Raw genomic sequence first — 17,232 nt, forward strand, 5'->3', positions numbered from 1 at the left:
AGGTGCCGCCTGGGGCCGCAGAGCTGCAGAGTCAGGCCACGTAGGTTGGGGGAGCACGTGCTCAGGGTCTCCCCAGAGCTGGTAGAGCCCTGACATCTCCTGGAAGCGACAGACCAGAGGTTCCCTTGCTGAAGAGCAAATCAAGGGGGGTGTCGGGAAGCCCGACATATTCTGGCCTGTTGGCCATGTGATGCAATTTGGAAGTCAGAGAAAACGTTCTAAACTGCGCTTGGAAACTCAGGCTCCTTGGGCTGGGTTGAGACCGAACCCCCAGCCATGGAGAGGCCCAGTCCGGGTGCTGTGGGTGGCCAGGGGGAGGTGCTTGGGCTGGGCCGGCGGGCTCTGCTCTCTGCTGGGTGAGCGGCCGTGTGGTCAGCTCTCCTGGGAGCTCTCGCCTTAGCGTGCCCGCCTGTCCGTGCCCGCAGGTCACCAGGGGAACTTCTGCATGCTGTGCGTCATGCAGAACCACATCATCCAGGCCTTCGCCAACAGCGGCAACGCCATCAAGCCCGTGTCCTTCATCCGGGACCTGAGAAGTAAGAGCGGCTTCCTCCCGGGGAAGGGGCGTGGTTGTTGGGGGGGGGGAGGCAGGGAGGGAGGGCTCGGGAGGCGTCACGCACAGATAAAGCCAGCCCTGGGGCCGGGCATGGAACAGCGCATGCCACGTGGTGGTGACCCCTGCTCTGAAGATCAGGCGGGTTCGGCCAGGCCGGGAGCTGTGTGTTTTGGACCTGGAGGTGGGGAACAGGTTAGGAGGGGCTGCGAGGCCTTTCCTTAATGTCAGAGGAACCAGTGTCCACGAGCTGTGAAAGTCAGATTTCTCTTTTACTTGGCAGAAAAGATGGGCCCGTTGGTTTCTGAAGCCCATGTAGATTGTATGGCGATGACATGGTGATAGTCCACCGTGGTCTGTGTTAACCTGCAAAACCAGCTGAATTAATCAGTGGATCTCATGTCCTTAATGCTTGGTGTCCATCCGTGCTTTCTGTTAAGTGTAGAGGGTTTAAGCCCTTAGGTCTCACTGAGAAGGTAACGGCCGTGAGGGTGGTGCCTGGGACGTAGGAAGCCAGGCAGGGCTCCTTTTCCTCACGCGAGGTTAGTCCTGGGTCCACTAGGAGTTGGCGATGAGACCGATGGGAGTGGGACGTTTATAGAGAGTCAGGAGCTCTTCTCTGCTGGCCTGATCCTTCTTCCCTTCTTAGAGATCGCCCGGCATTTCCGCTTCGGGAACCAAGAAGATGCCCACGAGTTTCTGCGGTACACCATCGATGCCATGCAGAAGGCTTGCCTGAGCGGCTGTGCCAAGTACGTGCTCTGCCCCACCCCCAGGCTGCCTCTGTGGACATCAGTCCCGTGGCCCCCTGAGCTGAAGCTCAAGCAAAGGGTCGCACTGTTTCCCAGGAAGGGGCGTCGCCTGCTGCAGGGCAGGTGGTGGCCGTCTGTCCCAGTGACTCATGGAGGGAAATACTTTAATTTCTTCAAGGACCTTTTGCTACCACCAGGGACTTTTCCCATCTTTTTAAAAATCACCTCATTATTTTGGTACCAAGGATTGGGACAGAAGGAATTATAATGTCTTTGTGAAAGAACTTGAAAGCATGAAGGAAAACTTGAGGGTAAGGAGATTATATGATTTTTGCCCAGATTTGAGAGCACAGACAAGTGCACGTGACAATATTGTTGGTTGGTTGCCGAGTCTTCCCTTTTATGAAACAGCTACTGTCAAGAATGTTTTTGTATCATTCCTGGGTTTGTGGGTTCAGACAAAAGAAAGCAGGCAGGAAATGCTGCCTAGGCTTGGAATAGAACTGAGTCCTGGACTCTGGAAGTGCAACTTAGGAGTCATACCTGGAACGCCCTTCAGGAAAGTTCGTTGAGTTGTAGCCACGAGGATGGGAACCCTCTGTTTCAGCGGGTGAGACTTATGTAATTAAACCTGACCTGTCTTCCGGGAATGTGGTCTGTCTTTGGTGACCCCACGCTGGTTGGGAAGTGACTCTCTCCCTGGGAACGCACACTGGCGTTGCCTTTGCTTATATCAAAGGCCCTTTATTTCCCCTGGATTCCTGGGAATGTTTCTCAAGTTCTGGTTTATATATTTGATGGTACGGTGCCCTTTCCAGGTGCCCTTTCCGAGTTCGGGGCTGTTGGCGGTCTCGTGTCTCAGCCGCACCCCCCCACAGCTGTCCGCCCTTCCTGTGCCCCTCACTCTGTCTCCTTTAGTCCCTCCTCCACGTGCACCTCGAAGTTCAGTCTTCATTTCTTTCCTGAGTTCTGTGAACTTTTTCTCCTCTTGGTCATCAGTTTTAAGGCTTATTCAGGGTGGTCTTCCATCTCCCCACGCACTTGTTTGGGGTCTTCAGTTCAGCCTGGAGTTTTTGTCGCTGTCTCCTCTTTGCGGGGGTCTGATTCTTATCAGGTGAGGATTTGGCGATTCCCTCGGTTCTTGCTTCGGGCGCCCCCTTCTGGCCACACAGCGAAGCACACCCTGGAGTGGGGAGCTTTTCCTTCCAGGGGCAGAAGGGATCTGTGGTCTTGGTATTTTTATGTTTCTTGTCCAGGACCCTGGCTCTCCCATTTGTTCTCCTGCCCTACCCCCCACCCCCCAAGGAGCCTGTCTGCCTTCTCTGCCCGAGTCACTGCCTTGGGGGCTGGCTCCCAGCCATGTCCTGGCAGGACACCTGGGAGCCTTGCCTCACAGGAGGTGCCACACAGGCCTTGGGTCTCCTTGTCCCCCCTTCTTTCTCTCCCTTCCTCTGAGACCCTCGGTGGGAGCATCTGGGATAGCTTGTTGGGTCTGGCGTTATTTTCCTACTTCTGGGTAATTGAATGTCTGTGCTGTCCCTGCTTCCATCTAAACCAAGAGTGGGTCCTGTGTGGTCCTCTGGGCTCCTGTCCTGATGGGCTTCTGGTGACCTGGGGGCAATCTGGATTTCAGGAGCTGCAGCATACCCAAAGGCTTTCAGTGTGCTCTAAGGTTATGTCCTTGCTAGTTTTGGGACCTAAAATGTCCCTTCTTTTGATGAGTGGTGGTGACAGTAGATGGTAGCAGTTGATTTTTCATTTCCTAACTTTGCAGAATAAAAATCTGCTGACCCTGTGTTGGTCCTTCACGTGTTTTGGAGCTATACTCCTCAGCACGCTCGCGGCGTCTGGGCAGTGCGGCCATGCATAGTCAAGTGGCGTGAACAGGAGGCTGAGACCAGAGTGCCCGGCTCGCTTTTCTAGTGGCGGGAGGTAGCGCCTCTGGAGAGAGGAGTGGGGTTAGCAGCTGTCACGTGCAGCATCCCCCCCCACCCCCCACCGCCGCAGGAGGCAGAAGGATCTTCGGGAGATGGGGGGGGGGGGCAGGAGAGTGGGGCCCGGCTGGAGGGGAAGCTTGTCCCAGGGGTGGAGGGCAGTGGGCCTTGCTGTATAGTGCGGTGGTGACCCAATAAAAAGACCGAAAGGTCAGCTGCATTTGCTGCCCAGAGGTCTCAGGGACTCAGAAGAGTTGCAGAGAAGTAGATGAGATTGATTCAGCAAACGAAGCTGGGAGCAGAGGCTAGCAGTAGGTTATTGTTTCCAGAGTCTTCATTGCCTGAGTAGCCACGGTGCAGGAGCTGTGCTGCGTGCCCTCTGGAGCTCTGCTTCACGGCTCTGGGGCTGGGGCTTTGCGTGCAGGTCTGCCCAGCCCTAAAGCCCGCTCCCATCATCACAGCTGTCCCGCTGAGGGGGCTCAGAGGTGGGGTTGTCCCTGCTCACCCTCCGCGCCCCTTCCTCAGATAAGAGGTGAGGGCGTGTGGCCTCAAGAAGGAGAGGTGCCCATGCGGACTGAGGGGCTGAGCTGGAGGGGAGAGGGTTCGGGGGGTGGGGACGACCTATAGGTCCGTCAGGCTTCTTGCTCTGTGTGCCGTGGGAGGCGAGGCTGCCTGCTGAGAGGACAGGTGAGGTGGCTGCTGTGGGGAGCGGGCCGCGCAGGTCAGCGTGTGGGGAGGCCTCCAGGGGGAGCTGCCACTGGGTAGGTAGGACCTTTCCTAGCCTCGCGCTGAGCCCAGTGGTGGGACAGGGGCTGATGGGGGTGCCAGCCTGCTTCTTGGTCCGTCCTCCCCCTGAGGTCACGGTCTTTCTCCAGGTTGGATCGTCAGACACAGGCTACGACTTTGGTCCATCAGATTTTTGGAGGCTATCTCCGATCGCGGGGTAAGTGGAGATCCTTTCTCTGCCCCTTCTTATTGGGGATTAGAGTATTAACTGGAAACGCTTAGTATTGGCGACCAGCCCAACCCGCCAGGCTCCAGAGGGCTCCAGCCTGGTATATACACCACAGCCCTGCCTGGTGCTTGGCTGGGGGCCCCATTCCTGGGAGTGGGTTTGGAGCAAAGTGTCAAGAGCCTGTGGACGAGGGTGGTGTTGCTTTTCCTCGTGCTCCATAGTTGCTCAGATGTGGCTGCTGCCCTTGGGGTGGGAGTGAGCACCTCTGGGGCATCTGGGCAGGCTGGGAAGGCACCTTGGGGTTTGCCCTCCTCTCCTCTTGACCATTTCCCATCCCAAGATCTTGGGGGGCTGGTGGTGTGCCTCCAGTTCTCAGACTTGGAAACTGGGGGTGGTACCCCGGGGGCCCTGTACCCACCCCCCCGCCCCCTTGTTCTCTCGCAGTGAAGTGCTCCGTGTGCAAGAGCGTCTCAGACACCTACGACCCCTACTTGGACGTGGCGCTGGAGATTCGGGTACAGACCCTGTCCTGCTGTTTCATTTGTGTTAGGACAGGAAGACCGGAGGGCAAAGACCCAAAGAACAAAAACCGATAAGGGCATGTGATCCAAACAGATCAGGAAAGAAATACTTCGAATCCTACATTTTCATGTATTTCTTCCTGGCCATTTCCCTCTGCATGTCCTTTTTTTTTTTTTTATTTTTGGGGGGGTACACCAAGTTCAATCATCTGTTTCTATATATATATATATATTTTTTTTTTTTTTATTTTAACCAAAAAGAAGGAGGAGGAAAAAAATGCAGTTTTGTGCCCTTAGGCATGAGTAGCGACCGCACTGAGTGCAGGGCTTGAGCAGGGAGGCCTGGGTGTGCTGGGGCAGCTTTCACACACAGGCTGCACGTTTCGCAGCCGCCTTCCTTCCTGTGGGAGGTGAGCTCACCTCAGCCTGATGTCTGGATCGGACCATTGTGGCCTTGGGGCTGTGATCCTGGTCAGCAGAGAAGGGGTAACAGCCTGGCTCCCTGTGCCTTTGAGGTGGTCTGACTCCCAGAAGGTGGCAGCTAGCAGGCCAATTCTTATGCAAGTGAGGTGTTGTGATTTGTTTCCTCAGCCTGAAAAAGGCCTTACATTTGGCGTTTCTGAGTCAGCCTTTTTCTTCTGCTGTTTATTCTATTCCCTGTTTTTGTCCTTCTCAGCAAGCTGCAAATATCGTGCGTGCTCTGGAACTTTTTGTGAAACCAGATGTCCTGAGTGGAGAGAACGCCTATATGTGTGCGAAGTAAGTTTCGTTTTGCTCGTGACAAAAAGATCAAGGCGGCCAGAAAGACAAAATATGTCACCTAATCTGACATGGCTGCCGTCCCCTCCCTCCCTCTCACCCTCAGAGGTGACCACTGTCCACATTCTTTTTTTTTTTTTTGGTGACCGCGCCTTGTGGCTTGCGGGATCTTAGTCCCTCAGCCAGGGGTTGAACCTGGGCCACAGCAGTGAAAGCACTGAGTCCTAACCACTGGACCCCCAGGGGACTCCCAGCCGCTGTCCACATTCTTGAGTGGTGTAAATCTGTCTTAAAACTAAAAACTTCTAAACAACACAGATGAAGGGATAGCTGTGGTTGTCATAGCTGCAATTTATGTGGCTCTTACTCTGTGCCAGTCCCTGTTCTGAGGACCTCACGTGCACTTGCTCGTGAGGCGGGGACTATTACTATCCCCATTTCACAGGAGGAGAAAACTGATGCACAGCAGTGGAGTGACTGGACGTGGCCCTCTGATCCAGAGGCCGTCCTGCCTCCTTGTTGAGCCGTGTTCTGCAGCTTCTGTTTTAGGCTTGAGTTGTCCTCGGCATTTTTCCATTTCAGCAGAGGTTACTCTGACCTCGTTCTCTTTAGGGTTGTGCAGTCTCAGCGTGTGGGTGCGTTACCTTACATCTAGGTCATTTGAAAACTCTGATCACTAAAGAAAGTTTTTCTCACTATGCTTTTCAGGTTGATGATTCTGTGCCTAAACCCTGCTGTTTATCCTCTCAGTTCACACCCGCCCCCCCCCCCCCCCCCCACCTCCCTTAGCTCTAGAAGCCATCACTTTTGCCTCTGTCTTCTCCCCCTTCATTTCCTTGTCTTCTGTCTTTGCTTTTGGTGATTTCCTGCCTGCCTGTTTATCTCTTGGCCACATCTGCTCGAATTTGCTTTTCCTGTGTGAGCCCAGAGTTACTTTTCCATGCATCTTATTTAGTCTCCGAGTTGGGAGAGTACTTTGTTTTTGCTTTAGAATCTCCACCTTTTCTCTAGTCCTTGTTGCCCTGCCATAGCTTTCCTTTCCTTAAGTGACATTGATTTGGTTTTTAAGGGTGCAGAGGGCACAGTCTCATGTAAGAAGACCCCTTATGAAAGAGCAGTTCCTGATATTCTGATACTAACCTAATGTGAGGACAGCAGTCCTCAGAGCACGAGCTGATAGCTCTTCCTTTCCCCTTCCTCGCAGATGCAAGAAGAAGGTTCCAGCCAGCAAGCGGTTCACCATCCACCGGACATCCAATGTCCTGACGCTCTCCCTCAAGCGCTTTGCCAACTTCAGTGGGGGGAAGATCACCAAGGTGGGCGCTCACAGCACTCAGGCTGCTCAGTCAGCACTTTTTAAAAGTGCTTCCAGGGATTCAAGTCCCTGGAAGACAGGGCCCAGGAGTCTGCATTTTTGCAAAATCCCTAAATGATTGCTCTGCAGTCAATTTCAAGAACTTTTTTGCCCCCTAAGCTCTGCTTGTGCTTGGACTGTTCCTGCTACGGAAGGTCTGGGTGGCCTTAAGAATCAGTGTGATGAACACAGCGCTCTGTACCTCTCATCTCCCATGTCCTGTTTGTCTCTAGAGCAGGTGCAGCTGCACATGGTGCCTTTTTGTGGAGTGTAGAGTAAAAATTTACCTCTTGCACAGTGGTGTTTTAATAGAAGATGCCTTGTTTCGTAAGGGTCTGGAGATCTGTTCTCAGTTGGAAGAGCCTAGCTGTGTGGTTTGGGGCAAGGCACCTGTCTGAGCTTCAGTCTCCTCGCTGGCAGTGGTAGTGGTTAGGTCAGCATTTCCCAAACTGGTGTTCTGCAAAATGGTAGTATGGTACCCTGAAAGACAGTGTTCTGTGTTCAGCTAAGTTTGGGAAACTCCAAGCTGAAGTTAAAATTGTTTTTTTTAATTGCAGACCTTCTCAAAGCCTTTATTAAGCCGTGTTGCATTTTGAATCTCCACGGGGAATTTATTATGAAGAATTTGCTAAACTCACTTATTGAGGGGGTCACTCGTTCCTCCGTTTTACTAACACTTATGTGCTTCCATGTCACCACACCGTGCGAGGCACTGGGAAATCAGGAGATAATCTGTGCTGAGGGAAGTCGTGTTGCTTCTGCCCCGAGGAGCTCATGTTTCACCATAACATCTCCTGGAACTGGTTTTACATTAGGACACAGTTTGAAAAACACTGGTCTGTTTGATTTCAGCCCTGTGTCTAGCAAGATTGGACTGGTGCTTATGAGCCTATTGGGTGTATTGGCTTTTGAGATTTTGAGATTGTCAGTAGACAGGACACACATGTCAGTGAATGTCATATTGTGTTGATCTAAAGAAGCCAGACACAAGCGGGTACCAACCTTATGAAGCCCAAGCACAGGCAGAAGTAACCACTGGCCATGGAACTAGGAACAGTGGGTGCTTGAGATGGGTGTACTTACTCGGGGTTTTCTGGGTTCGTGTCTGTCTCCTGGATACAGTCAGTGTACACTTGTCAGAACTCACCAAACTGTGCTCCTGAGAGCTATGCCTTTCACTCTGTGTAAACTGTACTTCATTTTTTTTTTTTTTGGCCCCGCACTGCACTGCATGGGGGATCTTAGTTCCCAGACCAGGGACTGAACCTTGCCCCACCCCCAGCATTGGAAGTGCAGAGTCTTATCTGCCAGGGAAGTCCCTGTACTTCATTTTTTAAAAAGTCTCTGTGTGCACAGGCAGAAATGCTAATATATCTGTATTGTTCAAAGATCATTTTTGATAATATTTTCTTATGAAAAATTGTTGATTTCTGAAGTAAATTATGGCATGACCTTCATTCCCATCCACTCCATTAAGACTGTAACCTGCCGTTTCAATCGGCCATGTGGAGTCAGCACCTGTTTTCCTGAAGCCCTGAGTCCCGGCACTGTCCCCTGTCCTTCCCCTGCAGTGTCCCTGCACGGTGGCAGGAAGGATAATGAACAGCTTTTCTCCTTTCACACGTGGGACCCGGGTAGTGAGGGAACTAATTTGGATGCACAGCCAAGACAGGAGACTGTAAATCACTTGTCAGGGCAATAAAGTAAGAGTTTCTCATGGAAACACCCATAGAAAAGCTGCACTTTTCTGATTCTTTTTTTTAATCACTGACTAAGGGAGGCTCCTGCCTCAGCCTTGTTACCTGCCTATTGCCCCACATTGTTAAAGACCAGCTGATGGAGAGGGCAGGTTGACCCTTACTCTCAATGATGAATTGTAATAGCCTTTCCCTTGGCTTTTCAAACAGGATGTGGGCTATCCGGAATTCCTGAACATCCGTCCATATATGTCCCAGAGTAATGGTGAGCCTGTTATGTACGGGCTGTACGCTGTCCTGGTCCACTCGGGTTACAGCTGCCACGCTGGGCACTATTACTGCTACGTGAAGGTCAGTGGCTCCTGTGTTCATGTCCAGCTGCCTCCTGGGGGCTGGTTTGCAGTTCCTGTTTGCACAAGTTCAGATGTGACCTCTGTAAAACGTTTATTCTGTGGAAAGTGGCAGTGTTTTGTCATTGTGTCCAGGTCCCGTTGTTGCTTCTTTGTGAAGTGCAAAGACGTGTTTTAAACCTGTCCCACTAGGATCTGTCCCACTCTTGGCCTTGCGATGAGACACTGGAGGGGGGCTGCTTCCAGTGCCCTGTCCGTAGACCCCTGGAGAAATCTCGGAAAGCCAGATATTGGTGGGAGAGGCTGTGCCAAGCAGACCTGCCAAAATAGCCTTCTGGAGGGAAAGCTCGCATCTTTTGGGGTTCCATGAAGGAAGGGGGACTCCAGCGCACTTGGGGGCACATCAAGTTAGACAGATACTTGACATTTTATGAAATCGTTGCTAATGCATTAGCACTTGGATTTATGTGGCAGTTAAAAGATTTTTTTCCTTTTCTTCTTAAAAGTAAAGATCATGAAAGTGTTGATTGTTTTGTTTTTGTCCATGCCCTGTGCTGCTTCAGGCAAGCAACGGACAGTGGTACCAGATGAATGACTCCTTGGTCCACTCCAGCAACATCAAGGTGGTTCTGAACCAGCAGGCCTACGTCCTCTTCTACCTGCGGTAACCGACTCCCCACTGTCACCCCTTCCCCCAGAGCTCTTGCCTCTGCTCTGCTCTCACCCTAACCAGCCTCCCTGGCCTTTTTCTGTGTGAAAGTAACTGGGAATTCTGCAGGAGGGAAGCTATTGGAGCAGCTCTCCTCCTGCTAGTCAGGTGTAGTGGAGAGCAGCCACTGGGAGGGACACTTAGACCACGTCCACTTGGCTGTTAAGTCAAAGCCAGAGCCTTTGGGAAGGTCAGAGCAGGAGTCCATCTGCCCCACGACGAGGTGACTTTGAATATAAATGGAAAGGTTGGGTGTTTTATTATTGCCCCAAATTAGATGCGCTCCATCTGGATACTGGCTGGCCTACAGACCTTCCTCTGTAGGGCAGTGATCACGGCGGGCAGTGAGGTAGGTTGTCGGAGGGGGAGGCCTTTGGAAGGTGCCTTTTCTTGGGACTGATTGTCACCGACCTAGAGGAGGAGAACGTGGAGAAGGGAAGTGTTCTGCTGCTCCAGGATGGCTTTCTGATAGACTGAGAATCTAATCCCGGAAGAACTGAGTAGTCTGCTCCCTGCTTATACTGAGCAGAATCTGAGGCTGTGGAGTAAGTTTTCACGGTTTCAGTGCAGAGTCAGGCTTCAGAGAAGCACGTTGGGATAGTCATGGTTCCCTCTGACTGTTTTTCTGCCTTTGCCTGGCTTGTGGGACCTTAGTTCCCAGACCAGGGATTGAACCCAGGCCATTGCAGTGGAAACCTGGAACTCCCTGCCTGCCCCCCCCTTTTTTTAAATGAAATTATAACCTTGACTTTCATATTCTGATTCCTTCTCACACTCAATTTCAGTAAAGCTTCTACAGCTCTAGCAAGGCAGTCCCTGACTTGTACTGTTCCTTTGACAGGATTCCAGGCTCTAAGAAGAGTCCTGAGGGCTCCATCTCCAGAACAGCCTCGTCCCTTCCTGGCCGCCCCGGGGTGGTTCCAGACCACATCAGGAAGAATATTGGCAATGGGACCGCAACCTTGCCACTGACTGGAAAGGTACTTGTTTAAGAGGATTGGTATAAACATAGCTGTTCTTTCTGCCCGTGCCTTTCGGGGGATCGTGGAGCCCCCAGACCTTTTTGTGCTGGGGAGCTCAGCCTGATGGAAGGAGAGTGCAGACAGCAGTCCTGCTCCATTCCATGTTCTCTCTGAGATGGGTCACGGAGCCAACCCTGGTGAGACAGTGAATGAGAGGAAGAGGGGACAGTGATGAGAAAACCTGACTCAGCAAATCAAGACTGAGCATCCGGGTGTGTCCCCGCCTCAGAGCAGCTGCCACGCAGAAGTGCCATGACAGGTTCCCTGAGCAAATCTCTGGCCTTAAGCATCGGGGAAAAATTATTTTATCCCCACGTTTTATGTATGTATGTGTGTACGTATGTATGTATTGTCTGTGTTGGGTCTTTGTTGCTGCGTGCAGGCTTTCTCTGGTTGCAGAGAGTGGGGGCTACTCTTCACTGCAGTTTTGCGGTGGCTTCTCTTCTTGCCGAGCATGGGCTCTAGGTGCGCGGGCTTCAGTAGTTGTGTTTCGCAGGCTCTAGAGCACAGGCTCAGTAGCTGTGGCGCACGGGCTTAGTTGCTCCTCAGCATGTGGGATCTTCCCGGACCAGGGGTCAAACCCATGTCCCCTGCATTGGCAGGTGAATTCTTAACCACTGCACCACGAGGCAAGTCCCTATTCCCACACTTTAATACTAAAAATGTGAGAAGTTTGTACCAATGTTAATTTCCTGATTTTGTTAATTATATTGTGGTTACGTTAAGAGAACGTCCTTTGTCTTTAGGAATACTCGTGGGTGTATATGGAGGTAAAAGGACGTTGTGTCTAAAATTTACTCAAATGTTTAGGAAAATGTATGTGTACATATACATACATACACATATGTGGAAGGAGAGAAAGCAAGAAAGCTAATGTGGTAAAGTGTTAACAGTTAAGAGATACCCTTGAAGTTATTTTTGTATGTATTTGAAATTTTCCGCTAAAAAAAAGTTAAGAACTCAGTTTTATTAACGTGATGATAGCAGTTTCCTTGTTACAACATAATTCATAATTCAAAAATAGAATGGCCCTCTCTATTGACTGCTTCTGTGATCCTTTCCCTTCAGTCTGAAGATGAAATCCAAATTCAGGCTCCCGGGGCCTTCACAAGTCTGCAGGGGTTTTAGTCATTTACACAAATCTGTTTCCCTTCCAACATTCAAGAAAGTGGAAGCTGAGGTAGAAGCATTGGCGTTGATGTCGCAGTGACAAGCCATGACCCAATTCCAAAGGCGATGGTCACTGTGGCCAGAGCAGGAGAGCCGGAAGCCTCAGGTGTTGCTTAAAGGAACAGCGAGGGGCGTGAGGGTGCCTGAGGGCGAGCTTGGGGCCCCCCGGGTCAGGCCGCCACAAGGCCACTTCACTGACCCTGCATGTTTTCATTATGAAAACAACTTTGCAAACACACTGCAGTTGCACAGAAGTTATTTTACTTTAAATAACATTGTATAAGTTCCATGTACTAAATCCTCAACAAATGAACAGGTTTTGCAGTGCAATGGGAAGATCTTTTCCCTTTAGGAAGAATGTTAATAAAGAAATGATGACTTTAAAATCACTCTGTGGTCTGTGCAGAGGATATGGATGTTTAAGTGATTCAAAATAGTATCAAATTAGCAAGTATTTTGGGAAAAAATTGTTGCTGGTAAGAGTACAGTAAATGCAGTGAGGCAGTATGCATCCTAATTTATGAAAATGTTAACAGCCTAGTAATTTCTTAAAAATTAGCATAGGGTACTAAGTAGAGAAGAGGATTCAGTCTTTTAATTGTTCATTCAGCAGTTTCTAAGCACAGGACCTTGACCTGATTGGGGTTAGGGGTGGGTGGCCTTTCATGGTGGACAGCACCGACGCAGGCCTCGGGGAGCGTTTCAGTGGGGGGTGGTGTAGACCCAGTTGTAACGGTGATACGGAGAAGGGTGGGGCACTTAGCACCGGACTGGTCATTTCAAGGATACCTGGAGCCAGTCTAACTTATAAACTCTTTGTACAGTGAGATGGTCACTAGTCAAACACGTTAAAGACCTTTGTTGAGGGCCTAAGTATGAAGGTGATAATGGCATATGGTGAAACTGGGGCGCACCTGTGTGCTGTGTCAGAAGAAAAGACCACAGGGAGAGTACACCAGCATATTAATCGAGGGTTACGTTTAGGTAAGGGAACTTGGTAAATTTTTTCCCTTTATATTGTTGTATTTCTCAAATCTTGATGAAAACGTACTGCTTTCATAGTAAAGGTGATTGTAAAGATCACACCCATACACACACAACTCAAAAAATACTGAGAAGTAGTAACGCTGTCTGTAGCGTGTGTGCACATAGATGATTTGTCTGGAGTTGCTCCCCAGAGCCCCCGCCTGCTGTCCTTTGTGGGGGCCTGGCCGGCCATGCTCCCTCCGGCTTTGACCGTGTCCTCTGCTTTGCTCCCCTCTAGAGACCAGACCCTGTGACAGTGAAGACGCCACAGACTCCCGAAGAGCTTGGCGTGCCCATCGCCAGGAAGGGCTCTGTGCCGGGCCTGAAGTCTCAGAATGGATACACTCCTCCCAAGCCGCCCCTGGGGTCCCCTTCCCCCAAACTCTGCAGAACGCCCACCCATGCACCAACCATTCTGGATGAGCCCGGAAAGAAAGTCAAGAAACCAGCTGCCCTGCAGCACTTCTCCCCGCCACTAAAGACCTCCCCAGGGTCCCCCAGCAACGGCGAGCCGGGTGGCAGAAGGTGTGAGGGCCGCAGGCCGGGCTCCTGGGACGGCAGGGCCGCCCGCTCTACCTCACCCTGGCCCCTGGCCACGGGGACCACCAACGGGCTCGGGCCCAAGGTGGGTGACGAGGGCCCCACTGCCGAGAGGAGGGCCTCCAGCCCCACCAGGCCCCCCCAGGCCCCCCGGAGCGGAGCCACCCCTCTCGGCGATTCTCAGGGAACCCACTCTGCCACCACCGGCCCCACCAAGGTGCTGCCGGCCCGAGAGGACACCGAACTGGTGAAGGCCAAGTGCCCCGACCTGAGCAGCGCCGCCCCCGAGCCCACCAACACCATGTCTCCTCCGCCGGCCAAAAAGCTGGCCCTTTCTGCAAAGAAGGTGGGTGCGTGGGAGGCTTGGCCTGGAAGGGTATCACTGGGGGTTGAGGAGCAGGTTGAATTTTAGTTCAGGAGGTGGGATGGCGGTGTGGGGGCGTTTGGCTGCCCGAGGAGCCGAGACATCAGGCGTCCCCGGGCGGTGGAGGGCTGTCTGGGCATGGGCAGTTTGTGACAGCTCTGTCATTGGATGAGGCCAGTGGCTGATGGAGGGTCGGGGGCCACACAGCTGTCCTCCATCTCCATCTGTGGACGGATGTCATAAGGGAATCTCGGGGGACAGGCCCTGGCAGGGAGCTCTGAGCACGGGAACACACGAGCCTCAGGCTGGCTGGCCCCTCTGGGTGCAGCTCGAAGCTCTGTGATGTAATTGTCGTACTGAGATTTTTGTTTAAACTTCCTTCCTTTTTTCCTTTTTGTTTCTAACCAAAAACACTTCTGATTCTTCTTCTACCATTCTCCCACCCCTCACTCCCCCTTTTTTTGTTCTTCTGTCCTCTCATCCTTCTTTCTGGGCTCTTTTCTTTTTTTTTTTTTAATTTTATTTTTATTTTTCCTCTTCACTCACGGCAACCTTTTTTAGACCACCAAGTTTTTATTTATGTCAATAACTGCAGGCCAGCACCCTGCGGAGGGCAACCGGCAATGACCTCTGTCCACCTCCCCTCTCTCCATCCTCCGACCTCACTTCCCCCCGGAAACCCACTCACCCCGTCGTCGCCTCCACCTGGCCTGTCAGTACAATCCGGTAAGCGGGGCAGCCGCTCCTCTCCCCGGGGACAGCACGCAGGTCTCCCTGGTGTCTCCTCTCTCCTCCTGCCAAAGGGGCAGAGGTGGCTTGGTCTCTGCAGTCCTGGCTTTTTTACTTTGTCTTCATCTTCCATCGTCTGCCATGTGCCCATGGTTACAGGTGTGCTGTCAACTGGTCTGCCTGTGGCCCCCCCGCCCCGGGACAGGACCCCGCAGTGGAAGAAAAGGGGGGCATTCAGACAGACCCCACGTGAGCTCAGGGTTCTGTGTGCTGGTTGCGTCTCCCAGCTGCACTCCCGAGCTTATCTTAGGTGGGGTGGGTCTCTTGCCCTGGTCCTCAGGGCCTCCCGAGGGGGCTCCAGGGGCTGCTGCAGGAGGTGAGGTTCTGTGGGAGCTTTTCAGGCTCCTGGGTAGATGCCCCTCTGGAGGTTTGGGCGGTCGCCTCCTGGCCCACTCCACACAGGGGTGCTCATGTCCCTTTTATGTGTCCAGGGCAAGGCCCAGAATTACCAATAGCTGTCTGAAGGTTGAAGGGCTATCAAGGCCTTTGGCGGCTGAGGAGGGAGGAAGGAAGGAAGGAAGGAAGGAAGGTGGGGGCGAGGTCATGAGGTGGTTTGGACAAGTTCAGCATTTGCTGCAGCGCCGATGTGCCCTCCCTGCCCTCCTCATTCGCGGTCCTGCACTCAGGGCCCCGCTGTTCCCTTCACCCAGCCCCACCTCTCGCTCTCACTTCTGGCACAGGGGTTTTGCACGTGGTAGGTCCTTAAACATTAAGGACATTTATTGGGTGTTTTTTCTTTTGTTTCTCTGACATACAACTTTTTTTTTTTTTTTTTAAATTCCACATGTCGTCGTGCAATTTGTATGTGGCCATGAGTCTGTTCTGGTTTAGATGATGATGAGACAGTCCTGTTTATTTAATAACCCTTGGAGATGGGCGTTATTGTCACTCATTCACGGATGAGAAAATTGTGGCCCAGAGTGGAAAGTTGACTTTTCCAACTTGCTTCGCTGGCAGGAGGGAGATCCAAGAGTCTCACCTGATTTGCCCTAGATCCTGCCCCTTACTCATCTTGCTGAATAATCTACCTGGAAAGTCTGTTTTCCTGATTTTCCTGAACCCCAAGTTTCAGAGAAAAAATCCTAGAAGGGTAATAAATGTAGACTTCTACTTGCCTTTCTTTTAAGCTCCCTGCCTGTGCTCAGACACCTGACACTTGTGGAGGCTGGACATTCATTGCTTAGTGGAGCTTTCCTCTCAATACATTTGTATTGAAAATTTAAAACATTAGAGTTTGTAAAAGTACTTTGAACTGCCTGGTAACAAGAAACTAAGAGAAGTATAATGATTTTTATTAACTTTGATCTTAAGGTTTGAGTTTGATTGTTAGCCTGTGTTTTCTAACTTCCCTGAAATGTATGTGTATCTGAGGTTTACAGGGAGAAATCATTTAAAATACTTACCTGAAAGGGAAGGGGCCAAGGGAGGGCAGGTGGGGAGAACTGAGCCTGTCCTCACTGCCTGACTGTCCCTACAGGGCTGTGTCACCTGCTCCCAGACCATCCAGCCATCTGAAGCCCCCACTCATCCCCTGCTCCCTGTCACTGTCCAGCAGCCCCCAGCCTCTCGGGACATCAGAACCACAGAGCTGCTCGCACACCTCTGCTCCCCTGCCTCAGGTCAATGGGGGCTTCCGGGCCCCACCACACCAGCTGCCAGAGGCCAGCAAGTTCCCCCAGAGCCTCTGTAAGAAGAGGAGGAAGACCCGCCTGGGAGAGACACAGGGCAGGGGCTCAGAGACCTGCACGGCCACGGTGGCCCCTCCCGGGAAGAGGAGGAGGAGGAAGAGGAAGCACACAGGGGACACGGATGCCTCCGCCCCACAGGAGGGGCGGATGCCGGGGCCGCCCTGGAGCCGTGAGTGCAGGAAGGAGGGCCGGGCGGAGCCACCAGCGGACAGACTGGAGGAAGAGGGCGGACAGCAGCCGGGGAACAGCTGGCCTGAGGGGCGCGTGACCGACGGCCACCATGTGAGCAGCAGGAAGAGGAGGAGGAAGGGAGCGGAGGGCCTTGGCGGAGAAGACTGCCTCCCCCGGGATCCACCTTGGCACGGGTGAGAGCAAGGAGCCAGATGGCCTTGCGCCTCCATCACACATACACAGTCCCTTCCCAGTGGGTGCAGTCTGGAAATGCAGGTGTTGCCTGGACCACTGGGATGAGACCGTGTCTTCAGGTGTCCCCGGGGGTGGCAAGTGGAGGCAGAGTTCTGGACCCAGCCAGCGCCGTATGTGCCAGGAGGTCACGTGACCGGGGCCGGGCTGGACTGGAGTCCTGTTGTCCATTTTGTAGGAATTGCCTTGGATTAAAAATGCACTTGTGTGCTTTTCCGGGCTGTGGCCGTGAACAGCCAGCATGCTGTGTCCTCGTCAGCTTCGGGTGGTGTCTCCTGGTCAGGTTTAGGTGGTGTCTCCAGGGCTCTTCTGTGGGGCCAAGGCACATTCATCAAAGTTCATGGGGTATCTGGGCCTCACTTTGCTCAGAGCTGACTGTCCGCATTCTGACTTCCTAGGAGCTGCTCTCCCTCGGACGTCATCCAGCCAGAGACGATTGCAGCATCACCAAGGAAAAAGAAAAAGAAAAAAAGGAAGCAGGAGTCACGGCAGGAAGTAGACGAGAGTGAGCCCGAGGGCCAGAGGGGCTCTGCTGTTCCTGAGGGCAGGCCCTTGCCGGCTGTGAATGGCCAAGCTCCTGGGGGCCCCACAGGTGTGCACTGGGCAGGGCGGGGGCGCTGGGGTAG

At 52.5% G+C, this 17,232-nt stretch overlaps 1 protein-coding gene across 6 annotated transcripts in view; it reads left to right on the forward strand.

Annotated features, from left to right (window-relative positions):
- The window catches only part of USP36 (ubiquitin specific peptidase 36), a 35,481-nt gene that overhangs the window by 12,374 nt on the left and 5,875 nt on the right, over nucleotides 1-17,232 (forward strand). For 3 of the 6 annotated variants that reach the window (XM_057716283.1, XM_057716284.1, XM_057716285.1), the window contains 13 exons: nucleotides 426-536; nucleotides 1,203-1,305; nucleotides 4,115-4,182; nucleotides 4,639-4,709; nucleotides 5,392-5,474; nucleotides 6,679-6,790; nucleotides 8,736-8,876; nucleotides 9,439-9,539; nucleotides 10,426-10,564; nucleotides 13,041-13,688; nucleotides 14,302-14,432; nucleotides 15,973-16,548; nucleotides 17,005-17,198. In XM_057716283.1, coding sequence (XP_057572266.1) covers nucleotides 426-536; nucleotides 1,203-1,305; nucleotides 4,115-4,182; nucleotides 4,639-4,709; nucleotides 5,392-5,474; nucleotides 6,679-6,790; nucleotides 8,736-8,876; nucleotides 9,439-9,539; nucleotides 10,426-10,564; nucleotides 13,041-13,688; nucleotides 14,302-14,432; nucleotides 15,973-16,548; nucleotides 17,005-17,198 — 2,478 coding nt within the window. The remainder of the gene's footprint in view (nucleotides 1-425; nucleotides 537-1,202; nucleotides 1,306-4,114; nucleotides 4,183-4,638; nucleotides 4,710-5,391; nucleotides 5,475-6,678; nucleotides 6,791-8,735; nucleotides 8,877-9,438; nucleotides 9,540-10,425; nucleotides 10,565-13,040; nucleotides 13,689-14,301; nucleotides 14,433-15,972; nucleotides 16,549-17,004; nucleotides 17,199-17,232) is intronic. The other 3 variants (XM_057716286.1, XM_057716287.1, XM_057716288.1) reach the window with 3 other exon arrangements.

Source organism: Hippopotamus amphibius, chromosome 17 (genome assembly GCF_030028045.1).
Source record: "Hippopotamus amphibius kiboko isolate mHipAmp2 chromosome 17, mHipAmp2.hap2, whole genome shotgun sequence".
Lineage (NCBI taxonomy): Eukaryota > Metazoa > Chordata > Mammalia > Artiodactyla > Hippopotamidae > Hippopotamus > Hippopotamus amphibius.